This window comes from Hylobates moloch, unplaced genomic scaffold (assembly GCF_009828535.3).
Source record: "Hylobates moloch isolate HMO894 unplaced genomic scaffold, HMol_V3 SCAFFOLD_6, whole genome shotgun sequence".
Taxonomy (NCBI): Eukaryota; Metazoa; Chordata; class Mammalia; order Primates; family Hylobatidae; genus Hylobates; species Hylobates moloch.
The window spans coordinates 138,944,722-138,971,192 of record NW_026652281.1 but is presented as its reverse complement, the minus strand read 5'-3'; the positions used below and the strand labels follow the sequence as shown (position 1 = coordinate 138,971,192).

Sequence of the window (26,471 nt, the reverse complement as noted above, 5' to 3'; positions counted from 1 at the left end):
ATTCCTAAATCGAAACAAAAGCTAGCTTGGCTAACACTTTCATTTAAAGACTTCCCTTATACCACTCTCCAGGTAAGTCTCCTATACTTGCACATTTTTCAGTAATTATATGTAATATAGGAAGTATTCTCATTTTAGATTCATTCTGAATCTCTATGAACTTATGAGCTTTCCAAGATTATATTGTCATCTTCATCTCTGCAAGCTCAGTATCTATCCCAGTAGCTAAAGGGATCTTAGAAGTTTCAAATATTTGGTTTGTAGTTTAACGGCTAACAACTCACAAAACTGGCATTAGATCAGAAGTCCACTCATTCATAGGCCAGGTCCAGGATGGTTTCAATTACTCTTATACTTCAAGTTTCAACTTGAACATCATTAGTTTCTACAAATCCAGTTTGCTAGCCTTATGAAAAGTGGCAAGGCACTTCTTTTACATACGGGTTAGCGTCCTCTACTTTATCATAATACTTATTTTATTATCTTTGTCTGATTGTTTTCCTTCCCCAAGATAACCATTATTTTTGTAAGGAAAATGGCCATATTTACATCTACATCCCCATCATCAAGTACAGTATTTAGTACAGGGAAAAGACTCAGCCAATGTTAGTAGAATTTAGTTTAATTAAATTAAATCAACATTTGAAGTTAAACTATTTTGCTGGATTGTGGGTATAAAATAGTCAAGTTAAGATGTTTATTACTGTTGGTCATAAGAGCTGGATAGATTTCAGAAAACTCCAACAGAAGGTTATAACTAACTGGTACAACGAATTTCAAACAGATGGTCAGCAATAATGCCAAGCCCTTTCTTATTGTGATTTCTTTGATAATTATGTGGTGAGCCTTGACATGAATTTGGTTTGATAGACAAAATAGTCATCATTCACTGCATTCTTTTTTATGAGAACCCAGAAATCAATAAATGTGATGGTTCAGCTAGTTTACATTGACAGTTTTATTTGAATAAATCATTTAGTTGGAGGATTTTTTTTTTTTTTTTTGAGATGGAGTCTCGCTCTGTCGCCAAGGCTGGAGTGCAATGGCATGATCTCGGCTCACTGCAAGTTCTGCCTACCGAGTTCAGGCCATTCCCCTGCCTCAGCCTCCCCAGTAGCTGGGACTACAGGCGCCCGCCACCACGCCCAACTAATTTTTTGTATTTTTAGTAGAGACCAGGTTTCACCATGTTAGCCAGGATGGTCTGGATCTCCTGACCTCGTGATCCGCCCGCCTCGGCCTCCCAAAGTGCTGGGATTACAGGCATGAGCCACCGCACCCAGCTATTGGAGGATTTTTAATTGTGAGTTTTTATAAAGTTGTGAGTCATTACTAGGAAATATGTAGGTTTTATTTGTTGAAGATACAATTTACGTTGTTCTGGCAAGACCATCATCTAAAGCAGAAATTTTGTCTTATGTGGTCTGGTGTGTAGAATCCAATTATGGTTTTATGTCTATCATTGAAATGACTTTTCTATTGTCTTGCATGTGATTATAAATATTTTTTACCTTGATGTGACTGATTACAGAAACCTTAAGGAATTTAAGTTAAAATGAAAAGTATTAACAATGTAACAACTTTGGCTACATACTGAGAGTCACCAGGATAGCTTAAAAAACTAGTGCTCAGATGCAATCTCAAAACAATTAAATCAGAGTCTCAGGATCGAAGGGAAGATGAGTTTCCTATACTATCAATACATATGAGCAAATTCCATTATCATTTCAGCATTTTCACTCTCTTACATTTATCTTTCATAAATTTCAAAGTGCTACTAGTAATACCAGAAACCTGGTGTTTAATTCATTTTTATATTATAAATAATTTTTTAAAAATCATAGTATAGGATCATACTATTGATATTTTTTAGTATCTTTCTAGTGGCCTAGATTCCTGCTAGCACTTGGTACTTTTAGGTGCTTCTAATGTAAAAATGCATCAAAACAGAGCAATGAAAAGTCCTTTCAAAACATGAAAAGAGAGTCAGGTATTCCATTTTATTATTGAATAATGTTAGCTTTATTATCGTAATAGAATACAGTATGACATAAAATTAAGAGCTTTTGCTAAACTCTGTGAAGCAACACATGCATCTGCCATAAACAACCTTGATTCATGTTAGGTTTTATTGCCACTTCACTGCACTAAAGTGCAATAAACATTCAGTGTCATCTTTTAAAAAAGTTTCCTGGGAGTAAACAGGAACTGTCCCCTATAAGAGTGTATCTTTATTTTCAAGGAAGACTTAACTAGTACTACATGGTTTAGCAAAGCACTGTAGAAAAGCTACATATAATAATTTGTTTTTGATAAACTTTGCAATCATTTATACAGTAGAATACTATCCACATATACTAACAAACTGAGAAATGATAGAAATGCAGTCATTGCGTAGCAGGAAGCAGACTAATAAGAAATATTCACATCTAAGGAGCAAAATACTGACCAAAAGTTAGCCATGAGAAGTCTGGAAGGTAAAATGCTCTCAATAAACACATTAGTATAACGCCGAAAAATAACAAGATAAACAGCAACACAGAAGTTAGAGCCATAATTTACTTTATTTTCTATACATAATATCTACACATGATATTGGTGGATGAAATGCCTTTGATTCAGCATTCATTGGCCTAGCTTGTGGAATTTAGGCAGGACCAGATCAAACAATGAAGCACATTTAAAAAGAAAAGTGTGTTTAGGAAAACACAATGTATTTTCCTATGTCATTGGATAGCAGCTTTTTGAGAAAAACATTGTTCAAGACTTGGGTTTGGATCCCAACTGTCTTATTTGGCAATAATGCTAACAGGTTTATGCTGTAGTATTCTAAGTGTGTTTAGACCATGACTTGTGGATTCTGAACACTAAATTTAAATATCTGTTAAACTCTATCAGACAAAAGGAGACTTCAAAAATACCTTCTGCATAAATATTTATCTCTAAAACATCTGGGCAGTAATGAAACAGGCTAGAATTTTTATAAGGAAGTATTAATGGACCCCTTTTATTTAAAGCCCTTACATAGTATACCTACAAATATATTGCTACAGTATAAATGAAATGTAATAATATTACTCAATAAAAGCTATTTTCTGTACATTCTTTTATGTATTTTATATTTAATGCTACATATGGTACAACACTTATTGAAATAGTTGGTATTAGCAAATATAGCAATAATATACAGTTCATTTTCTAGCTCCAACTAATGCTTCCCATTTTCTTTCTATATTATAATAGCCTAAAATAGGGAAATGTGTGGAATGACTTGAACAGATATCAACTGATCACTGTATACTGGACAACAGTTTGGAAATTATAAGTTTTGTCTACGTAAGTGGACTTCATACCCATATGTTTTAAGTTCCATGTGGTTCCTACTTGCTGTTCTGTTCTTAAATGCAGGTTCTAAATGTATTTCCATAGCATTTAACAACATTCTAACAGCTAAGTGCAGTGATTCTTACACAATATTTTAAGAACACAATTTTAAAAAAGTAAAAAATGTACAATCTCATGCTGTATATTTACATATATCGTTTATATATTCTATTTTTGTTTGCTAGTCATAAATTTCAATCTAAAGCTTTTAATGTAGTTATATAAAAGAATACATTCAACAATTCCAGAGCTTGCAAAATATTTTTGCCCCTCTAAAAACATCTTCATAATGAGAATTAAGTGAGTATTGGGCTCATGTGCTTTCTGAAAATAGGGTGAAAAAGGGAATATTTTAAAATTATTTTAGTTTAGTTTCTAAGGAGTATACGTGTCTGTTAAAATTATTCTTCCTTGAGTCTAGCAGTAAAAGCTCAGATGAAAGTGAAGTAAACTATTTAAAGCATTTATCTTCATTGGACTAAATGTGCTCTACAATGAGCAACTGCACCTTTGCCTATGAAAGTTCCATGAATTTTAAAATAGCATTTTATGACAAAATAATGCATTAGGCATTTTTTTTCAAAGAGAAAGAATTGGGATCTTCAGCTTTGGAAACAAAATGTTAAAGCTATACATCAGTTTAAAAAGCAAAACAAAAACATAAGCACACCATAGTTTGTGTAATAAAGACATAGATTTTTTAAATTTTTTCTTCATGAAACATTTATAATTTATCCTTTGAAACACCTTCACATAAAAATATTTTTGACATATACAGTATCTTTTTTAGAATATTTGGAAATATATATCTACAAATGACCTAGGGGTTTTAGTTAAGTGTTATTTTTTTTCTACTTTTTCTTGTATCTTTGAACCATCTTCCCCCTCTTTTCTGTCTCATTCTGTCTCCTTCTGACATGACTTTGCTCTTTCACTTGCTCTGTCAGAATCCTGTCTCCAAGCTGAATAGTCTGCTCTGCTCCAGGCTGCCAGACAGGGGTCTCTTGTTCTTAAATGAATTATGAAAATAAGGAAACTTTCAAATTCTTTAAGACAGAGGCAATAAAGCAGATGGGAATTACTGCGTTGAGAACATAAATAAATTCCCAGTGCAGAGGACTGAACAACAGAATGTGAGTAAAAGATCTACTGATGTGGTGTGGGGGCTTTTAGCTGAGGCTCTCTGTTTAAATATGTAGCCCAGTAGACTAAGTTAAAGATTCCAAATAGCAGCGGGAAGGCTATTCTTGACAGTCGGTCAATTTTGCTGACACTGTTAAAGGTTTTCTTGGGTTCTGGTGGTTTTGTTTCGGGCTTGACCTCTTTAGGTTCTATGGTTGCACTTTTAGCAATGGTGGCTAAGCCTGGGTCGCCCCTGGCCAGATTAGGGGTGTAGCTGGTTGCTGTTGGAGCGTAAGTGTTGTTTTTCTTAATAAGAGGATCCTTTACTTTCTTTGGCTGTAGAAAGAAAGAGCAATGCATTTTGTTTAGTAAACAGTGAGAAGCAAAATTATAAGTTGCTGAGCAAGGTGGCCCTTATTTTGCAACCTAAATCTGTGCTTTAAGAATTTAAAAACACCATTTATGCCTGTCTTATTATAATAAATTAAAAATGCAGGCAGTATTTAATAGCCTTTTGCCATCAAGAAGTGCAACACCTTAGATTTTATTAAATATGGTAGATGTTACCACTACAGAGGATTTTCTTATCTAATGCATTTGTGTAACTATGGGATAAACACAGTTAAACCAATTTATTTACTATAGAACTTCTAAGCCCCTTTAATATGCTGTGACCAGGAAATACAGTATGCAGCAATATTCAAGTGGTCATCAACAAAGAACTAAATTTTCAGGGAATATCTTAAGAAACTAATATTCTATAGAATAAAGTTTCAGAAAAGCTGCTCTCAAGTTACTCTTTCTAGATTATTGCTAAACATCTTAAAATCTCCTTGTCTCTGTCTTTGCTCTTCATCACAGCATCCCAAAGCTTACTTGCATTTTGTCATGCTTGTTCTTCAAACCCCACAAATAGAGCTATCCTCCCAAGCTGTGACATAAAATCCATACTGTCTAATAGGTTCTAATTGAGGGAAGCAGCAGTATTCTTAACTTGAACATTTTCTACCATGAGGCATTTCTTGGTAATTTCTGTGTGTTATGATCCCTAAAGCGTATGTCTATTTTGGAAAGAGAAAATGTGCCTGCCCTTGACTTTGCAGAGAACTAGGGATGGTTCATGTGGCAAACTTAATTTAATTGAGGCATTATGGTTATACATTTATGACCAAATGATTAGGCTCAGAAAACAACCAAAAGAATATAACTTTCAAGTTACAAAATTATAATGCACTTGGTAAATAAAGGATTTGACTAAGTTTATTTGCTCCTAATATCAGGTTCATTAAAACTGTTCTCAAATCAATAGAAACCAAAGGAAAGTCTATTTGACTAGAAATTTTTGCCTTCCTGTCTCTCCTTTATCTCCTCCACTTTGTACATCTATTCACCTAAATGACCTCTCCCTTTATCAATAACAAAATTATCATGGCACTTAATTGTTCACAACATAAGAAAAAAAGAATCCTTATTATTCTGCATACTCCATCCAATACCACAGGCCCAAACATCTCATTTCATAGGTTTAAAGAGACATAATATTGATGTACTACAGTGACTATTAAAGCATTTACCTTTTCTGGAACCACACTTTTGCCATCCCATGCATAACCTCTCTTAGTGAAATAGTTTACTGTGGCAAACTCAATCAGAGCTGAGAACACAAAGGCATAGCACACTGCAATAAACCAATCCATAGCTGTTGCATAAGCCACCTTAGGGAGGGAGTTTCTGGCACTGATGCTTAACGTTGTCATGGTGAGCACAGTTGTTACTCCTGTAAAGAAAAAAAAAAACATACGTGATGCCAGTTCATACTATGAAATTTCATCATGATAGGACAGCCTACTTGAACAAAAGGAAATCAACAGTATCGTGACAGAACGTGGTTTCTAGATCATCTTATTTTGGTTTAGAATTGATGAGCCTTAATTTAACCCCAGTGTAGTCTGTGATTCATGGAATGGCAGCAGTGAGGAGGATATCTTGTAGGAATAAATTGCTCTGCTATTGAGGTGCTCTTAAAAAGATAGTAAACTCCTTTAAATTGGCACTTTGAACACGGGTGTCCTGGGTAAAACAAGAAATAATATTCCTCACGGTACCTAGTTCTTGATATAGAAATCACAGATCTTCACTTGCCTGTGATCCACAAGTAACTTCTGGATACTCAGCTCTGTTTAATATTCTATGTACCCCAAATATATAAACAAGGAAGTGAATGACTTTTTGATAATTTATAGATAACTGAACAATTTGGGGGTAATTGTCACCTTATTGACTCATGGTTTTACACTATCTTTCTTGATTCAAAAATAGCCACACTTTTAAAGAAATTCCTAAATCTGACATATATAGATAGAAACATGTGTGTCTCATATACATATAGACACACACAAATATATATACACACACATATATATAATAATATATTTTATGTAACTTGCTAGAGAATACACAGCAAGAAGTAGCAGTACCAACATTTGAACACCAGTTTTTCTGATTCAAACGTTACAATCTTTTTTCTTTCTGATAAGGCTGCCTCATCTTTCCTACTCTGCAAATCCATCCCTAGGGATTAAAATGCCCTCTATTCAAAAGAAGTTTTCAAGTTAGCCCATTTTAGTTTACTTACACAATTATATAAGTTAGTATGAGAAAGATGATACCCTCTAATGTTCATTTACCAAATACTATCAACCTACTATTTGTAATGCACTATACTCAGTACAAAAGTATAATGCTGTCAGGTTCCCTTTAAACCATATGAAAATGTTAAAGAAAACAGTTCACAGTTACCCATTCAGGGAGGATCAGGCTACATATTGTAGAAATAATTCTGACCTCTTCCAGTGACTAGTCTCAATCCTACCACTTATTAGCTGTATGACCTCTGCTAAGTGATTTAACCTGTAGGAACTCTGTGCCCATATCTGTAAAAGGGATGAGTTGTCTTTCATTCTCTCCACTGTCTATATCATTGTTGAAATTCTAGGAGAAGGACATTTTTGCTCACTCACTCAAAAGACTATCATGAGGATTAAATGCAATGACATGTAAATTCAGGCTCCTGAATTTACATGTCAGTATTAACTTGAGCAAATATTAGGGTAATTAAAAGTCCAGGGCAACCGAGTTTCAAATCCCTGTTCTATAACTGCTGAATGACCTTGAGAAAATTGCCTTAAAATCCTGAGCTTCTGGGGTTTATAAAATTTTTTTCTTGTAAGTTGATTTAATAAGTTTAACTCAGAAGGCTATTATGAATATTAAGTAAGGTAATGCAATGAAGTGTTTAGCTCTTAGCCTGATAATAAGGGCAAAACTAATGACTATTATAATTGACAACCTTAGTCCTTTTTGATAAATCCCTACTACAATAAATTCAATTTTTTAAAAAAATCTTGTTTTATGTAGTCAGCTGTCAGAAGTAATGTGGTAATGGGTATTTTTAAACCAAATGTGTCCATAAATTAAGAGCAGTTAAGAAGATTAACATGAAGATACAATTTGTGCCATAGGAAAATACAATTCCTGTTATAGGAAAAGAGAAAAGAACACAGATTTGTTGAACGGCTTTTAAGTTACAAGTATTGAACCTGACAATGTACATATTTTATTTTATTTGTCTCACCTTTTAAAAAACAGCATTACTTTACTTTCCTTGTACTTTCATTTAACAGACAACTGAAGCTCCATAAAAGGAAGTAAATTTGCCAATGCCATACAGCTGGTAGGTGGTGAGACTGAATCTGAAACTTGGATGTATTTGGCAGCAAAATTAAGTGACCACATTGCCTCCAAATGAGAGACAGCATGAAAAACCAAGAATATGGTCTTCTAAGGCATAAGATAGACTGCAACATTGTTTCATTCTGGACGTCTTTTAATAAATGGTTATAAAGTACAACTTTTGTTTGGTTGGTTCTTTTGTTTTTTTCTTTTTGAATCTACATGATCCTCTTACGCATCTCACAGAGCTCAGAAAAAAAATGTGCTGAGTTCAAACTAAAAAGCATAGAAACGTGTACAAAATAAATGTTAAAAGGTTAAAAGTCTAGAAAATTGTATTTGTGATTCTAGTGAACTTAAAATATTAGAAACATAAAACTTGAAACACAAAAATACTTGTCACAACTAAGTTTACAGACATATAGTTATGTTCACCAAAGGCCATGAGTCTGTTGAGATATAAGACTGCTGACAAAGTTAAGAGCAATATTTTTTGACATACACCATATGAAATGCTGTAAATAATTTTCAAATCAGAAGAGTAGAATTTGTTGGTGTGGGAAGGGGAAAATCACCTTTTAAAAGAATCTTTTTCAATATAATGTTGTACTCATACTACAAAAATAAAATAAAACATAAATATGTCCTGTGTTTATTTATTTTATTATTATTATTATTTTTTTGAGACGGAGTCTCTCTCTGTTGCCCCAGGCTGGAGTGCAGTGGCCTGATCTCGGCTCACTGCTAGCTGTGCCTCCAGGGTTCACGCCATTCTCCTGCCTCAGCCTCCCAAGTAGCTGGGACTACAGGTGCCCGCCACCACGCCGGGCTATTTTTTTGTATTTTTAGTAGAGACGGGGTTTCACCGTGTTGGCCAGGATGGTCTTGATTTCCTGACCTCGTGATCCACCTGCCTCTGCCTCCCAAAGTGCTGAGATTACAGGCATGGGCCCTGTGCCCAGCCTGTCCTGTGTGGGTTTTTTTTTTTTTTTAATTTCCTAGTGAGAAAAAGGCATATTCATACAGATATAAGCATCTTAACAAGACTTAGTCTTTAGTGAATTCATTGCTAGTTAATATCAACACGTGGTAATGGGAAAGAATGAGTATGCAATGAACTGCTCTTTTGCTCTGCAGCTGCAATTATACTGAATATTAATTTAGCTATATGCCTAGGCTATTGTCAGAGCAATGATTTGGTGTTTGCCAATCTCGAAGCATATTGCCAAGTTCAGAAGAAAATACACATTTCTGGTACTTATAGCAGAGTCTTGCTTTTTTCTGAGACAACTGATTTTTCATACACTACATATTATTGAAAGATGATATCATAGGAATCTCTTCAGGTGAATAATTCTCAGTTTAGACTATAAGCTTCTTAAGGCTTTTATCCTTTAGCACAGCTCTTAAAAACAGCAGGTGCCTAGTTGATATTTGTGGAATGAACCTTGATAATTGCACCTTTCACCAATAAATATGTAGTTCTGATTTCCAAATGAAGTTAACCACAATACTTCTATTTCAATTATTTTCATTGCAGCAGGATAGCTCAGAGGTCATGATACGGCATTGTCATTAGGTGGACAGACTCCAGAGCTAAATGCTAGGGTCTTAGTCCTGGCTCCATCTAATAGCTTCTAACTATGGGCAGATTACTTAATCTGTTGTTCCTTAGATTTCACTTTTGAAAATGGAAATAATAACAGTAGATAGAATTTGTTTTATAGTTAAATAATATAGGCTAATTGTATAGAACAGCACCCAGTATAAAAGCATTTGATAATTACTCAATTTTAAGCTTCAGAATGCAATTTTCATAAGGAGAGTGGCGATTTGTGTTCAGTTCACTACTGCATTCTGAGTCTAGAAGATATTATATTAGAATCTTTCATTTTTATCAGCCTGAAAAATACAGTTGAAATAGTATACTGGGATATAGGTAGGAAATATCTTTTTATATCAAATGCACACTCTAAAATAATACATGAGGAAATAAGTTTTCCTATTAGTAAAAGGTTTCTTACCCTTTAAACAATACTCAATTAGATTTCTTAACTTGAAGCATGTAGGTCATTAAAAATATTGTAATAGAAAAAATGAATGCATGTAACTCTACAGAAGTGCACACATCAGGTAAAGAGACTTATTCCTGTAGTGATATGATGGTCATTAATTGGCTCTCCCTACTTAAAGAAATCCTGCTTTTTATAAATGTAAATAAGTAGCTCTGCTGATATTTTCTAAGCTTCTCGAAAAACTCAGTGATTCATGTTACATATTCTAAATATATTATTTAAATATTAAGTTTTTATTTATGAGTTTTTAATATTATACATTTTATGCCTTCTTCACTTCATTTTTATCTCAAAATATCAAATCAAATGTTCATTAATACCATCTATTCATAAATACTAAAACAGCTTGCTAGTTAAATAGTTTAAAAAAATACATACCATAATGAGAGTGGCAATTCCTTGAAACTTTCTGTTGTATGAACTTAATATCTGAGTGTATAATTTTTTTATTTCTCTTTGCAGTGTCACGGGTGTGATATAACTTGTCTTCCATACCCTTCCTTGCATATGTATCTTGATTGGGACTTACCAAAGACAGTTCTTGCTGGTACAGACTCTCTGTTGAGCCAGAAGGAGACTTGTGAGAGAATCACTGTCATTATGCATGGCAGGTATGTTTGAATAACAAAGTAGCCAATCTTTCTCTTCAAGTGGAAATGAGTGGTCATAACAACATATTCTCCTGAGAAGTAAAACAGACAAGAAAGATGAGCAATTTGACCTTGGAAAAAGGTAATCTCTGAGATTTACTATGAGTACCAAAGGTCTTGGAGTTAGACACATCCTTTCTCCATGTGATATCCAGTTCTTGGAGGAAGAAGTTTTTACCCAGAAAATAAAAGAGACATACTTAACACACAGTAAAATGACTCTGAGGATGAGACTGAGGTGCCAGAGTCCTTAAAGATATTCTTACCTCTTAATTCAAATACATCACATATTGGAGGAACAAATCTGAGTTTATATTTAAGGATTGGCTTTCCAATCCTTAAATTGACTGAGAAGGCAACATGCTAAACCCTGTGACATAGACCAATGGGTCAGAAACAGATCAGATCTCCAGTGTGTCCATTACAGAGCAGATCCACAATACCTACTGAAGAAGCTTTGGTGTGTACATCAGGACAGTTTAATTTTAGCTCCAGCACTGCATTAAATATCTCTTTGACATCAGATGAGTAATTTAGCGTGGCCTGATCTACAAAATAAGGAGAGTGGGCTAGAATCTTTTGTTTCTCAAAATTTATTTTCCAGGATCACCTGGGAAACTTTAGAAGAACGCAGTTCTTCACATCCCAACTAGATTTACAAACCGTTCTTTGGAAGGTCAGGAAAATATGTATTTATAACCAGCTTTTGAGTTTGTCCCAATTCCTAGATTGATCTGGGAAACAGTGGTCTAGTTAGGCGCTCTCCAGGGTCCTTAAATACTCCAAATTCTGACTTCAGTTAGAGGTATAAAGCAGTAGACACAAAAACCAAATTGCAGGAGAGTCTTATTGTTTCTCTTTTTGCTTTATACTTTCTCAGTTAAAAATCTTAGGATTGTTTAGCCTTATTCACTCAAAATATAGGGTTAATATAGGCTCTAGTCACATCCTAACTCCAATTTTTCCTAAATTTTGAGGTAGAGTGATCTTTCACATGTGCGATTCTGCCACTCTTTTTTTTTTTTTAACTTAAAATATCTTAATGGAGACCAATTAGCAGCATTAGGCTTTCTCAACCTCAGCACTATTGACATTTTTGAACAGATAATCATTTAGTGAAGGTGGCTGTCCTATATATTGCAGAATGTTTAGCAGCATTCCTGGACTCTACTTACTAGAGGCCAGTAGCAAACAGCTGCCCCTCCCTTGTGTGACAATACAAACTGACTCAAGTTCTACAAAGTAACAAGCAAACTTCCTAATCTGTGTTTAAGATTATGCATAGCATAGCTCTAATATGCACTGAATTCTCTTGTCTCTTCAAACATTTAAACTTCTCAATATATTGGCCTACAAAACTCTACCTATCTTCTGCAGCTGAATATTTTACTCATCTATAGGTTGGTTCCAGCCCAAGTACCAGGTCCTCAGTGGAATAGAAATTATTTTTCTATAGAAGAAAATGTATTAATATTTGGAAGCAAATGAATTTGACTTCAAAACCCAGATCTGCTATTTTCTTGCTGTGTAGCTTTTGGTAACTCCCTTAAACTCTCTTATCCTTAGTTTTCTTGTCTACAAAATAGTCAGAAGCACAATATGGGGATAATAAAGAATAATGGCTCTAATTAAGATGATAATATGTAACCATGTTATAATGTTAAAATAAATTTTAGTTTGTTTCTCCATTTTCTTCACACTTCTCCTCAATCAGAATTGGTAGAAGTGTTGGTAGAGTAACACATCCTGCTTTCTGTAGCAGGAAATTATCTATGCACTTATGCCTGCTTTCATTATTAACTGTTATTGATAATAGCACCTGCCCTTTACTGAACACTTACTGTGCTCAACTTTATAGCTCTTGTTTATATTTATAATATCTCATACTTTGTATTTTAGTTATTGAACTACATACATATATCCCTCCCACCAAACTGAAAGTTAATTATAGAGAAGAATAGTTATTTGGTTATGTAGCATGACCGGCCATATCCTCAGTATTTAATACCTTCATATAGTGAAAATGGATGCACTGAGGCTTATGGTCACTCAATCAAAACAAAATTCATAAGCATCTTTCTTTTAAAGGACAAATGGAGTGTTACCAGATTAATTTCTTATTATTTTCTGTGTGTTTCTCTAGTGATATCTTTAAGGTCATTTGAAAAGAAGGAAGTGATCCAAATTTGAGAAAAATGTAGAAAAACAATTTTCCCAAAACACTACTAAAATATAGTCTTATGTGGACATACCCATGCTACACTTCACCATCTCAGGGGCTTGCATTATTATTCCTAACAATTCATTCAATTGCAGCCTGCAAAATGTCACCAGCGCAAAGAAAAAAATTCATCTTTATATAATGCCAGAAAAATGAGTGTCTGTATACATTCCATTTTTTGTTGTTCTCAACATGACATTTTTGCAAAGATCCTGAAAAGAATATAATTTTTGGAGATCTGAAGAGCTATTATTTGACATTATATTTGTTTTATAAACAACTTTTTCCCTAACAGATTTTCCCAGCAGAAGAAATTCCAACGTTTTGAAACCTTTTCCTAAATTAAATACAATTTTAAGAGTGTTGGCACAAAACTTTCAAATAAGGAAGAAAAGGGCAGCAACATCAGAATCATGTTGTAATAGCTTTAAAATGAAAAAAAAACACAACAAAAACAAAAAACCCAGTCACCTAAATTGGATTGAAATAATATGTCTAGACATCAAGTGCTTATGCACAAAGCATGTCAAATTATTTTCCTCTCCTTCAACAGTCTAGGAGAATAATAATTTAAATATTCTTGCAGTTTATTTAACCCTGAAGGAAGCTTGTAAATTAGATGTGACAATATTTCTGATATATTGCAATACAAAATTAAGGAGAGTGGAAGAAAAGAAACTAATATAATTTTTCAAAACAGCATTAAAGATTTGTTTAGAGCTGGATTTCAATCTTTGCTTTCTCAAATATTAGTTACTTGGAGGTAAATACCTTGCGTATGTTCATTTGACTACAGTTTCCCGATTTGTCCAATTAATATAATAGTATTTAATTTAACTGTCTCCTAGGAGGATGTGAGGATAAAATTACATAATCTGAGTGAAAGTGCTTTTTAAAAACTCTATTTCTATGGACATTTACGGTGTGAAGATTAAAAACACAGACATGTATTCTCTCTCTAACTCAGAGAATCAACCACTTGGTCATTCAACAAAATTGTATTGAACATTGATTCCTGGTGAAGCTGTCATTTTCCTTCCAAGTACTCTAAACTTGGTGTTTCCTATGGATACTAATATTGCAAAAGGAATTTTCTATCAAAAATGTTATTGAGAAAGTGGTGGTTATGTTTTTTAATTGCTTCAGAGATTCTAAATAGAGATAAGGGGACACTGATTATAGTTCTGGATCATTTAGCCTCTCAGGGACCATGTCCTCATTTGAAATATAAATGGTTTGACCAAATGACCACAGAAGTCTTTTTTTTTTTTCCCCAGAACTTACATTCTATAGTTGTAATTATTTATCTGGAGACCATGTACTAACCTTCATAAACGGAAGCCCCTAGGCTCTTTGGATGAATGATGATCACCAATGTTATACTCCATAGTCAAAGAAGACAGTTGCTTTTCTTATTATCTTGACCCTTCAGGGTCATCATTACATCAGGTCATGCAGAGAAAACTCTGTGTCCAAAAAAGAGAATCCTACAACGTTTCTTAGTCATCTCTTTTAAGGATTAACAATAATCATTCAGAAGAAACTTTCTTTTTCACCAAACTTATCAAATTTTCTTATAATCAAATTTATTTAGGTAAATATGGAGAACTTGCAGTCATCATTATGTGTTTTTAAAACATTGCATGGCATTATATTATTAATGTTTTCTTGACACTGATATTGTTATGCTTCATGATCAATTTCATTATTTTATTTTTCCTTATAAGTTATGTTTCATGTCCTTAAGTCACTGTAGTAATTTTTGCATGGGCTCTCCTTGAAGAATTACTTAGAAAGCATAATGTGGTGAGGGTGGGAAGAGACAAGGGGTTATGCCACCCTTGACACATCAAGTAGAAATGACCCCTCTTCCTCCTTTATGCCATCATGTAGTTCCCTTACACTAGCTTTACTATTAGTATTATTTTTATTATTATTATTTTGAGACAGGGTCTCACTCTGTCACCCAGGTGGCAGTGCAGTGGTGTAGTCTCGGCTCAGTGAAGCTTCTACCTCCCTGGGTTCAGGTGATCCTCCCACCTTAGCCTCCCAAGTGGCTGGGACTACAAGCATGCAACACCATGGCCAGCTAATTTTTTTATTTTTTGTAGAGATGGGGTTTCTCCACGTTTCCCAGGCTGGTTTGGAGCACCTGGGCTCAAGTGATCTGATCTGCTTGTCTCAGCCTCCCAAAGTGCTGAGATTACAGGCATGAGTCACTGCACCCAGGCCTACTCTTATTATTAATAGTAATATCGGACACTTACTGCATACATTTTACAAACCAGATACTCTTCTAGGCCGTTTACATGCATTTTCTTATTTCCATCTCACAATAGCTCATGAAAAAGATATATACAAAAAAAACCCCAAAAATTGAAACACTTGTCAAAAGTCACACAGTAAATAAGTTGCAAAACCAGCACTGAAATCTTTGTAGTATAACTTCAGGGTTCATACTCTTAACAACTATGCTTCCACATCTTATGTATTTCTGATGCCTGTTATTGGTGTGACATGTAGTTGAGAGTACACACCCTGCAGGTCGACAAGCCAGGTTCAAATCCCAGTTCTGCCACTTCCCAGCTGTGTGACCTTGGAAGAATGTTTAAACTTCTCTGGGCCCCCATATATCCTATCTATAAAATGGGGGTAATAATATTATCTGAATTCTAGGATTTTTGTGAGTATTGGATGTGAAGAATAGAACAGTGCCAATGCATGTTAGCTATTTATCTCACTCAATTAAGAGCTTCTGAAGGGCAGGGGTTTTGTGCCTTTCATCTCTCTTCTTCAAGCCCAGTCACAGTGTCAGACACAGTAAATGAACAAGCGATTTAAGGATTATGTGGATAAATGAATGAATAATAAAAACATATTGCATTTGAAAACTAACTGGATCATCTTTCCCGTTTGCCTATTTCTCTGCCATATGCTCTGTCCAGTAGTATTTTTCTGCCAGGTGAGTAAGTGCATTTAAAACTAAGGCTCTAACTAAATATTCTTTTCCTAAATTTAATGGTAGAATCCAAGGAAGGAATTGTACCTCTAATGTATTTGTACTGAACTAGAAATTCAAATATTGTGCTAGGATTTCCATCTTTTTCCCTTTTATGTTAATGAAGTGATTTAGAAAATATTTTGACTCAAAGAGGTCAGTAGGATTGTGTGTTTATGTTTTCCCATGTGTTGGTGGCAGGTAAGTAGGACAGCACTTTCTAAACTACCAAGGGGATTGAATGATTCTCTCTCCAGGGAGAATTTTAAAGTAGAAGAAGATGCCTTTTATCTAGTCGTTCCCAATGTGTGTGTTCTCTCTCACCATCATTCTCTAGTCTTCTGGCAGAAACACGGAGGTAATGGTACTCAAGGTCATTTATTTTAATGTTTTCAGGGCTCCACAAAGAGATGTAAAATACAGCGTTGCAGACCTTACACAAAGGTCTCTGTTTCTTTCTACTGAAATCTATCAAGGTGGATTCTTGGTGAGCTAAAGTGGCCCCAGAGGAAGTGTAATTCAGTGTGTTACTGTGGAGTTGAAACATACATCAAACTGAGCTTCCATTTGAGAATTTGCTCATTATTCTCCTTACCCCCCAATATTCACTATGTGGTGACAGGAAAAAGCTTTTATTTTATGTAGGTGAACTTACTGCTCTAGCACAGAACGATTACTTCTAGTGGACCCAGCCCATGAGGTCTACCCTCATAGGTGTCAATGGGTTGGGCCACTGTCTCTCATTCTATTGAATGACTGCATATTTTTTCTGAGTATCCAGAATGTAGACAGGTTGAATCCTTTGAAAGCCAAACGTGAGGAAGACCTCCATTATTTTGACTAAGCCTCTAATTTTGAACACATGGGATCTCAGGCATAAGAGGGTTATAGTAACATGACTAAGGTTGTTAAAGCTAAAATTAGAGTAGGAATATTCCCTCCTCTAAGCAACCTTTGAGACTTCATACATATTTGCACTATGGCCTGCATACTACTGCATTTGATTTGTTTCCCAACATTCTCCAACTTCCTTTCTAACAAAAATAGATGGAGAGTTCCTTGAGGAAAAGCTATGTGTGCATTATTTGGTCTGCCTGGAGCCTAGAGAGTGATTATTTATCCCCCAATATATTCAGACAAACAAAATGAAAAATCAGTTCCTGCAACAATCCTTCGTAGATCACCTTAGTTCTGGATTTACTTTTTATTCATTAATTCAAAATATTTGTTCAATGCCTCCTATGTCTCAACTACTACAGAAAATAATAGGGATAGAGAAGACAGATGTGGTCTCTTCCATCACAAAAAAAATGTCAATCACAGCACTTAAACTACTTGTTTTGATAATTATAGTTTATGTGTTCAATTTCTCTTAGACTTCAAGTTCCATGACAGTAAGATCTCAGCTTGTCTATCATTTAATCTGTAGTGACTGCCATTATATCCAGCCTATAATGACATTCAAGTTTTAAAAAGTAAACACAGCTTATTTTCATATCTTTTCCAACATAATATATTGTAAGAAGGAAAAATCTTGAGCATCTTTCATGTTTTGGGATATTTCAGGACTATAGCAACAGCTCTTACTTACCATTTCAGTACCTACTATATAACACTCTGCAATATTTTATATTATTTTATCTTTAATACAAAATACAGGACTATCATTACTTAGGCAATACTAGAGTTTCCAAGTGAACAAATGACTTGCCCAAAGTCACAAGGCTTCTAAGCGACAGGATCAGAACTTGAGTTCACATCTTCCTCACTACAAAGCCTATGACCTTTCCACTATGCCACTTGGATTTGAAATAAGAAAAAAAGAGAAACAGTCTCCATTTAAAAAAAAAATAAAACAGATAAACATTTAAGCTTCTGGGCTAGCAATGGGGGCTCTTAAGCAAGCAAGAGACAGATCCTGTTAGTCAGAACTTATCTAATAATCATAGTAAGACTGGTTGACTTATTATTGGAATGTGTTATGCTTGTGAGGGTCCCAATATAAAGCATGAAATCAGAAGAAGTTTTTTTTAGCACCACTCCTCTTATTTATTACTAAATCATGTTTCCTTAGAAATAAAAAATAAGAGTGAACAAAGTCAACTTAAATTTTGAAAGACATAATTTTGAAAAAAATAATTCTTGACCCTTGTTAAAGCTTTCAGCAAATAATGGGCTTTGTGGGGCATGTATTTTTCTAATTGTTTGAGTCCAGCTTTTATTTATAATTATCTGGTCTGATGATCACATTTCAGATAGTACAAAATGGATACTTGAATAACAAAACTTTTATCTTATTGTTTGAAACAACTTTAAAGATGTAGGTCCAGCTTTTCCATAGTGTCAGGTCTAGTTCTGAGTATAGAATTAGTAAAGCAGTTACCACACTAAAAAGGATGGCATGCTACCTACTTTTAACTCCCACATGGAATGATCAACAATGTGGTTATGACTCTGTTGGCTTTAGCTGTGGAAGATGCTTGGTTAGAGATGCAAACAAATTTGTAGAAGGAATTGGTTTTTTGATGTCTTACGTGTAATAATCACTGCTACAAATTTAGCAAAATTAATTAACTAATGGTAATATGTGGAGCCTAGACTATATAAATAGTTATTTATGAAAAGCTTTTGATGTGTCATTAATTGCGATAAGTACTCTTTATGAATTTAATGTATTTCTTCCAACCACTCTGCAAGGGGACTACAAACAACTGACAAGGTCGAGGAGTAAGGATTTAACGCAGATGTTCATCTCTAAGAGTTCACATAGCTACCTGCTGTGCTACAGTAATCACATATAACCAGTTTCTCAATTTGCAAACAAACAAACAGAAACAGAGGCCAAGAGGCATTAAATGACATGTCCAAGGTCACAGGTCTACCGAGTTTACACTAGTTCCCAGCTCAACTGATGCCCAATTTAGTGAGATGTTCTCTCTCCTAGACTTGTGTTACTGAATGATTCATTGAGTTCTCACAACATATTTTTCTGCTTCTTCCTCCATATCTGAAGTAACAAAATCGTACTTACCTGTACTTGACTGGACAATTCCAGAGTCTACTGTTTGTCCAAGAAGGTCATACTGGTTTAAACGTGATCCATCTTCTGCTACAACCACTGAGCGTGCTGGCTCTCTGGTCCATTCATAAACAACTTCTGCTCTTGTATAAGCATCTAAAAGGAAACAGTAGAAAATGATCCATATATTTTACCACTTCAATTCTCTTATTTAGTTGGTACCTTTTATCAGCTTTGTATTTTCTATTTCATGGTTCCAGAGGGCAGGCTAGGAAAGATGAGCTCACATCCTTTAATTTACAAAAACTAAAACCCATTTTCTGATTTTTTTTTTTTTAGTCATTTATTCACTCTTCCAACAAATGGTTATAAGGAGCTACAAAGGACAAAATACTTTGCTGGGGATACAGTAGTGAACATAAGAACAAAAGTTCTTTATCTTATGAAATATGCATTGTATCAGTGGGGACAAAAACATATAAGCAAATACATATGTAATTTCAAGTAGAGATAAGTGTGATAGAGTCATACACAACCGAGTAAAAAAGGATAGAAAATGAAGGGATGGAGACTTATCCTAAGTAAGGTAAGGGGCTCAGACAGAGTTGTCTCTGAGGAGGTAACATTTATACAAATATATGGCAGATACATGTGAAAATCTTGGGGAAGAGTTTTTCCAACAGACAAACTAACAAGTGTCTTCTTCTTCTCCTTCTCCTCCTCCTCCTCCTACCCCTCCCCCTCCCCCTCCCCCTGTCCCTCCTTCTCCTTCTTCTTCTTCTTCTTTTTTTTTTTTTTTTGGATGCAGTTTCACTCTTGTCACCCAGGCTGGAGTGCAGTGGCACCATCTCAACTCACTGCAATTTCCGCCTCCCAGGTTCAAGCAATCCTCCTGTCTCAGCCTCCCAAGTGTTTTCTTCTATTGCAGGTAAAAGCTTGACTAGTTTGAGGAAGGCCAGTTTGACTAGAGTGAAGCATATGAGAGATGAAATGAGGTTAGAGGCAGTAACTTTGGTCTAAATTATTGTTAAGCCAGGAAAAGGTCATGATAAATGCGAAGGTCATGATAAATGTAAAAATCACTGGAAATTTTGCTGCCTGTCCATTAGCAAGTCCGAGTTTACTCTCCTCTTTTCTATTGATTATCCTTCTTATAGATATTTTCCATGATGATGAGTTACATTCTATCACTCTTCTCAATCATTTTTATTTGCCATGTCACTTTGAAATTGGCCATCTCCTAATGAGAGGTTAGGTCATAATTCTGATGGATAATTTACACAGTTTGGAGGGAGAGATTGTATAGAGTGAGAGAGAAAGAGAAGGAAAAGGAATTCCATACATTTTCTGATTTCTAGTCCTATAACACCCACTTCATATAGGTTGGAATGATAGTACGTACTCTCTTCTATTTAGATGGTGAATGAGGTTAAACACTTAAGAAAATATCACATTAGAAAAAGCAAGCTGTTTCCAGTGTTTTTGAGGGGGAGGCATCATAGTAAATGTTGGCCTATGACAAGAGCTTGACTCACTGGCCAACAGTCAACTTCTCCATTAGGCACAGGGCCCGAGGCCGTCAATACTTTTAGGAGGGCACAAAAATATTTTAATTTCTTTTGAAATTCAAAGATAAAGTGACTATAATATAATCTGGATTATATTCATCTTTGTAGCAACCCGATCATGAAATAATTTTAATTTTCTTCTTGGAGGAATGGCCTCCAAAGGCAAAAGTGCCTAGGGCTCATAAAAGTCATAATGCATCTCTGTTTGACCCAATCCCCACTTAAATAACCAGGCTTTTGTGTTCTGTCCAATACATATTTTCCCCAGATAAAATATAATGAGGTGTAAAACTATGGTTGCTTTTTTACATGAAAATAAGGCTGTCTGAAAAAAGATGTGAGCCATGCCTCTCAGTCCCTAAAACAAAGCTTCTAACATGATTACTTTTCACTGAGGTGAGTGATGCAGAAAAACGTAACCAGTGTTCCCTGATTTTACAAGGGTAGCCTGCCAGTTCCAATATCACTTCTGCATCAATTTATAATCAGATGCTTTTTAAAAACAAAATTTTCCATAAGTTTAAGAGAATGAACTAAAACTTAATTTAGTGGTTCATGGGACATGTAAAAGTACGAAATGGATACTTTTGAATTTATCTTTGTTTTTCCTTTTTAATTGTGGTTATCCTCATGGTCTTAAAAATGAAAGCATTTCAGCATCGTGTATAGTAGGAGTACTGCGTCTATTAGGAGGGCTGTAAAACGTGATTTACAAATCTCTTAGAAGAAGGCAGAGCACACTAGTTTGAGAAGGACCCTATCACTTACAATTTGTAGATAACCACATTCAGTATTTTTTTATATGATAAATTAGTGGTTTTTAATGGAAGCGTCTTACCTAAGAAGACATAATGAGTTTATGGTAACATGGAATGATTGAATGTTCAGTTTGCAAACGCCTCAAAAGTCATAGAGTTTAATTGCATTTTACAGATGGTAAACTGAAGGAAAAAAATAAAATGACTTGTTTTAAGCAGACATTACTAATAACTGGGAAAACCAAGATAAAGACTTAGGATGCCATTCATTTGACTTGACTGTGTTTTGTAAGTATTTTTCTAGGCAAAACTGTATATTAGATAGATTTGCATAAGCCAAGCAAAGATATTTGGTGGTCGTGCAATTAGTGATGAAACCAAGTCTAGATCTTGTGTCATTTCACAACAAACTAAAACTCTTGCTTTTATATTGCACTGCTGTTAGCAACAGTGTCTGCACCCTATCTTTTTATCCTTTGTCATGTGTCGTTATGGAGCTACTAATATAGTTGTAGAGGGGGAAAAATGTGTTACCATTGACTTTTCATTTTATATAATTTTGGTGTCTCATTTCGTGAAATTTCATAGAAGCACCATTGCCTATGAAAATGTGTAGGCCATCTACTACAAACATGACATCATTGTGAAGGTGCAGATGACTCATTATCCATGTCTCTCCACGAGAATCTTCCAAAATGAAGGGTAGATTCACATGATGAAAGTTGGTATTTTAAGATGGAGAATACAGATATACTTAAGGCCTTAGCAAAGATGATATATCCTATTGTTTCCTTAAATTTTAGTTACCAGAAAATAGTTCCTATGAAAATGTACTTGACCAGAGACACCAGCATAAGAAAAGTGAGGTTAAAAAGAGTCTTCAGTTACTTAGCCAAAAATTTTAAGTTACAATTTCGAATAAATTATAATGCCCCCCAAAAAGTTTTAAAAATAAGACCACGAGGTTGCCGGGCATGGTGGCTTATTTCTGCAGTCACAGGATTTTTTAAGGCCGACATGGGCAGATCTATAGAGCCCAGGGGTTTGAGACCAGTGTGGGCAAAATGGCAAAATTCTGTCTCTACAAAAATGTATTTAAAAATTAGCCAGGTGTGATGGCATGTGCCTGTAGTCCCAGCTACTCAGGAGGCTGAGGTACGAGGATCACTTGAACCCAAGAGGTTGAGCCAGTAGTGAGCCATGATTGTGCCACTGCACTCCAGCCTGGGCAACAGAGAGAGACCCTGTCTCAAAAACATCAATTAATAAAATAAAAAAGACAAGAAGGTTTTGGCTGGTGTTATGAAAGAACTCTGTGGTGGTAAAACACTGGGAACGTATATTACTTAGTATCAGGAGAGCTGCTAATTGACACTACTATTTCGCTTTTATGAGTCTCTGTGTTTCCATTTGTATGAGCCACATGAACAAAATGATTCCTAAAGTTGTACATTGTTCAGAATTCATTCAAATTTGGACTCATTCCTCTCAGTGTGTTTACAATGCGTTGTTTTTGATAATTAGTCAAAAAACAATCATATATTAAGGCCTTACTAGATTCAGCTTTTGCCTAGGTCTTTATGTCAGAATCTGTAACCCAAATCTCTTCTTTTGGAAACAAAGCCTTATTTGGTATATTTCTCAACAGCAGTGAAACGATCACAGTTGTATCACACACATTGTCCTCAGGTTAGCTGACTTTATAAAGAGAGCTTTATCCATAACCAGTGGAAAGCTTAAGTTAGCCTAAACAATCAAACTGCAGAAACAAACTGCTTCTCAACTTTAGATTTTATCACCATATGGATGAGGTTGCTTCAGAATATTCATAAACATTTATGACAGACTGTTCCAGTAAATTATTGAAAACTCCTCTTGCCTATTCTTTTCTCTGATATTTCGGCAAGATGTTTACTTCAAAAAAATGAGTCAAAATATTTTTAGCCCACTCTTGCCTCAGTTTCTTCATCTTTGAAATATGCTAAGTAGGCCAAGCCAGAGAAATGACTGGACAACAAATGGACTGCCCCTGCCTCTTGTGCCAATGCCAGGCAGTGGTAATTAGCCATGGTGTTCTTTTCTGCTAAGCATGACCATCAAAGCCTGCACTTCAATGTCTAGTCTGCTCTGTTTCATTCCCCACAAGTCTTATACTCTCTTTTCTGAAGCTTAAACAGTGAAGGGGCATTTAAAGCCTGAGTCTTGTAACCTTTATCCATTCAATAAATATTTACTGAGAACCTACAGTGTATTTGCCTTTGTGCTAGGAAAAGCTGAACAAAGTATGTCCTTCTCTCACGACGTTACAGTCTCCAGGCAATAAAAAAGTTAAACAATAAATAAAATGAATCATCATTGCTGTGATAAATGGTATAAAACAAATGTGCATTGTGATCAACAAGACTGGTGAGACTGTAAGCAAATTTCGATAAGGTCATCAGGGAAGGCCCAGGGAGATGACATTTATGCTGACATGTGGAGAGATAGAAGTCAGCCATGCTAAGAACCAAGGGAAGAGTAATCCAGGCAAAGAAAAAGAGCATATGGCTCTGAGGTGGAAAACAGCTTACTTATTTTTCTTTAGCTTCAATTTTCTTACATGAGACACTGTTTTCTATTCACTATACATTTACCTCTTCTTAAAATACCTCCACTATTCTTCAGGTTGACAACGTGTCCAATTAAAAATATTTACTTCCAGCCTTCTTTGCAAATATCATTGGCAATGTGAGACATTTGATTAATGAGATGTAAGTAGATTTCTATTAGGATTTTAGGGAAAGCTTTTATCTTTTTTATATAGGCACTACTCCTTTCATTTTTACCAACTATTACCTTCTATGACGAACAGAATTGCATTGGCTGGAGTTACAGCAGCCATCTTGTGATGAGAAAGAATATCTAAAGACATCTTAAGACAGTGGCCTTGTTAGGATGCTGAACCAATCAGAAATCTGTCAGCACTCACTTTCACACATCTTATATAAAATGATAAACTCTCCTTGTTTCAGCTATTCTCACTGCTGAAAGCATTCCTGACTAATTTTTAAAAACATGCAGTTCATTTTCCAAATTAGGATTTTTTAAGATAATAGGGGGAATTATTAGTATTTATACCAGGCTGGGCACTGTGGCTTATGCCTGTAATCCCCAAAACTAGGGAGGGCAAGGTGGAAGGTTTACTTGAGACCAGGAGTGTGAGACAGACTGGGCAACATAGCTAGACCCTGTCTATACCACAACTATACAAAAAAGTTACGAATCAGCCAGGCGTGGTGGCACATGTCTGTAGTCCTGGATACACAAAAGCCTAAAGCAGAAGGATTGCCTGAGCCCAGGGGGTCAAGCCTGCAGTGAGCCAGGATTGTGCCACTGCACTCCAGCCATGGTAACAGAGCAAGACCTTGTCTCTTAAAAAAATTATACCAGTATATTAGGCATAAACCGATACTGTCCCAGGCAAACTATGGTGTATGAACTTCCTAACTGTAAGATTAGGTTGTGATTTAGATGAGATTATAAATGTACAAATATTTAATATACTATCTGACATGCAAGTAACATATAGCACATATGATCATTATTACAAATGGATCTGTTATTCAGGAGAAAACATAATCATTCATATTAAAGAATGTACATTAAACTGGGAAAAAAGCAGGGAGAAGGGAGTTATCACCGAATGGCTGTTTAACCTAGAGTTTTTGAAGCAGTTTATCTTCGAGTTGCAGTACAAAATGGGATTTATAAATAAAATTCTCTCTCCAGGACTGATGCTGCTAGGAGCCCGAAGGCCTTTTGCTATTTTCTTTACTTTCTGTCTTCCTACACTACCACTGTTATTTTTCTATGAATCATATCTTCACCAAAATAGTCATTTAGACTGCCTGTCTAGTGAGAACAGAAAATCAGTTAGGTAGTCCAGGAGTTGACTCAGTCCTTGTACATAACTCCCCTGCAGGAAACCAAGAATACATTATTCCCACTCACTCCATGCATGTAAACCAGTCGAAAGCAGAAGGGTAAAGAAAAGACTGGAGAACCTGACTCTCACAGTCATTTTTCTCTTGGCTGCTCCAAGGTGTTTCTGAATATTTTCAAACAGCTGAAACCCAGGAAGTTATTATGAAGGGCATTTATCCAGGATACTTTCAAGAGCACTAATATATATATATATGAATGCCATGAGACGCACAGACATATCAGCTAATTTTCTAAGCCTATGATTAGGGTATTTGTGTTTTTGCAACATCAGTGTGGTGTAGGCTTCATTATTAAGAAACACTGTGCTTTGCCATCTACCAACACTTTAATCTGGTAAACAAATTTAATTATTTTTAAGATCAAACAAGTGTCAGTAAAGATATGAAATAGACACAATGATCTCCATTAATTGAGAGGAAAATATTATCCATGAGGTAGAAGCATCCATACTTCACTTCTTTTTCTATAAATACAACTTCAACATAAATAGAATTATTTCAATAACTAGTTTAATCCATGCTTTCTAGTTCAGTAGATAAAGAATAACCTCTGTCTTGAAGCAACATTAAAAAGTGAAGTCACAGAGCACTACTTATGGAAGGTCCATGCAGTATATTGCTGTTTAAATTTTCTTGATTCTCTTATCTATGTGTTTTTATCACAGATATAGCTAGAGATCTCTTACTTAATGACTTACAATAAGGAAAAATCCATATAAATTTACTCACAACTTCCAAATTTTAGTGGGCAAGCATGGGCATCCATAGGGAAGTCCTCCAAATGCATCGGACATTCAGCTCTCACTGTCAGCCTTAAGGGAAACATAGAATACAAACAAGAGCCATATAGATTAGATACTTCTTGATAAATACAAGTGGAATGTTATTAACTGTAGCAAATAGATTAACAAAGCAGGCATAAATTGCAGGGTTATGCTGAGCTGTTAATAATCAAATGATC

The 26,471-nt window shown here is 35.1% G+C and overlaps 1 protein-coding gene across 3 annotated transcripts in view; it reads right to left on the bottom strand.

Annotated features, from left to right (window-relative positions):
- Positions 1–1,976: 1,976 nt before the first annotated feature.
- Positions 1,977–26,471, bottom strand: part of GABRA1 (gamma-aminobutyric acid type A receptor subunit alpha1) — a 52,169-nt gene continuing 27,674 nt past the window's right edge. For all 3 annotated transcript variants that reach the window (XM_032158550.2, XM_032158549.2, XM_032158551.2), the window contains exons 6-10: positions 26,240–26,322; positions 19,214–19,357; positions 10,843–10,995; positions 6,081–6,283; positions 1,977–4,842 (exon numbers count right to left, since the gene is read on the bottom strand). In XM_032158550.2, the coding sequence (XP_032014441.1) occupies positions 4,531–4,842; positions 6,081–6,283; positions 10,843–10,995; positions 19,214–19,357; positions 26,240–26,322 (895 nt within the window). In that variant the 3' untranslated portion in view covers positions 1,977–4,530. The remainder of the gene's footprint in view (positions 4,843–6,080; positions 6,284–10,842; positions 10,996–19,213; positions 19,358–26,239; positions 26,323–26,471) is intronic.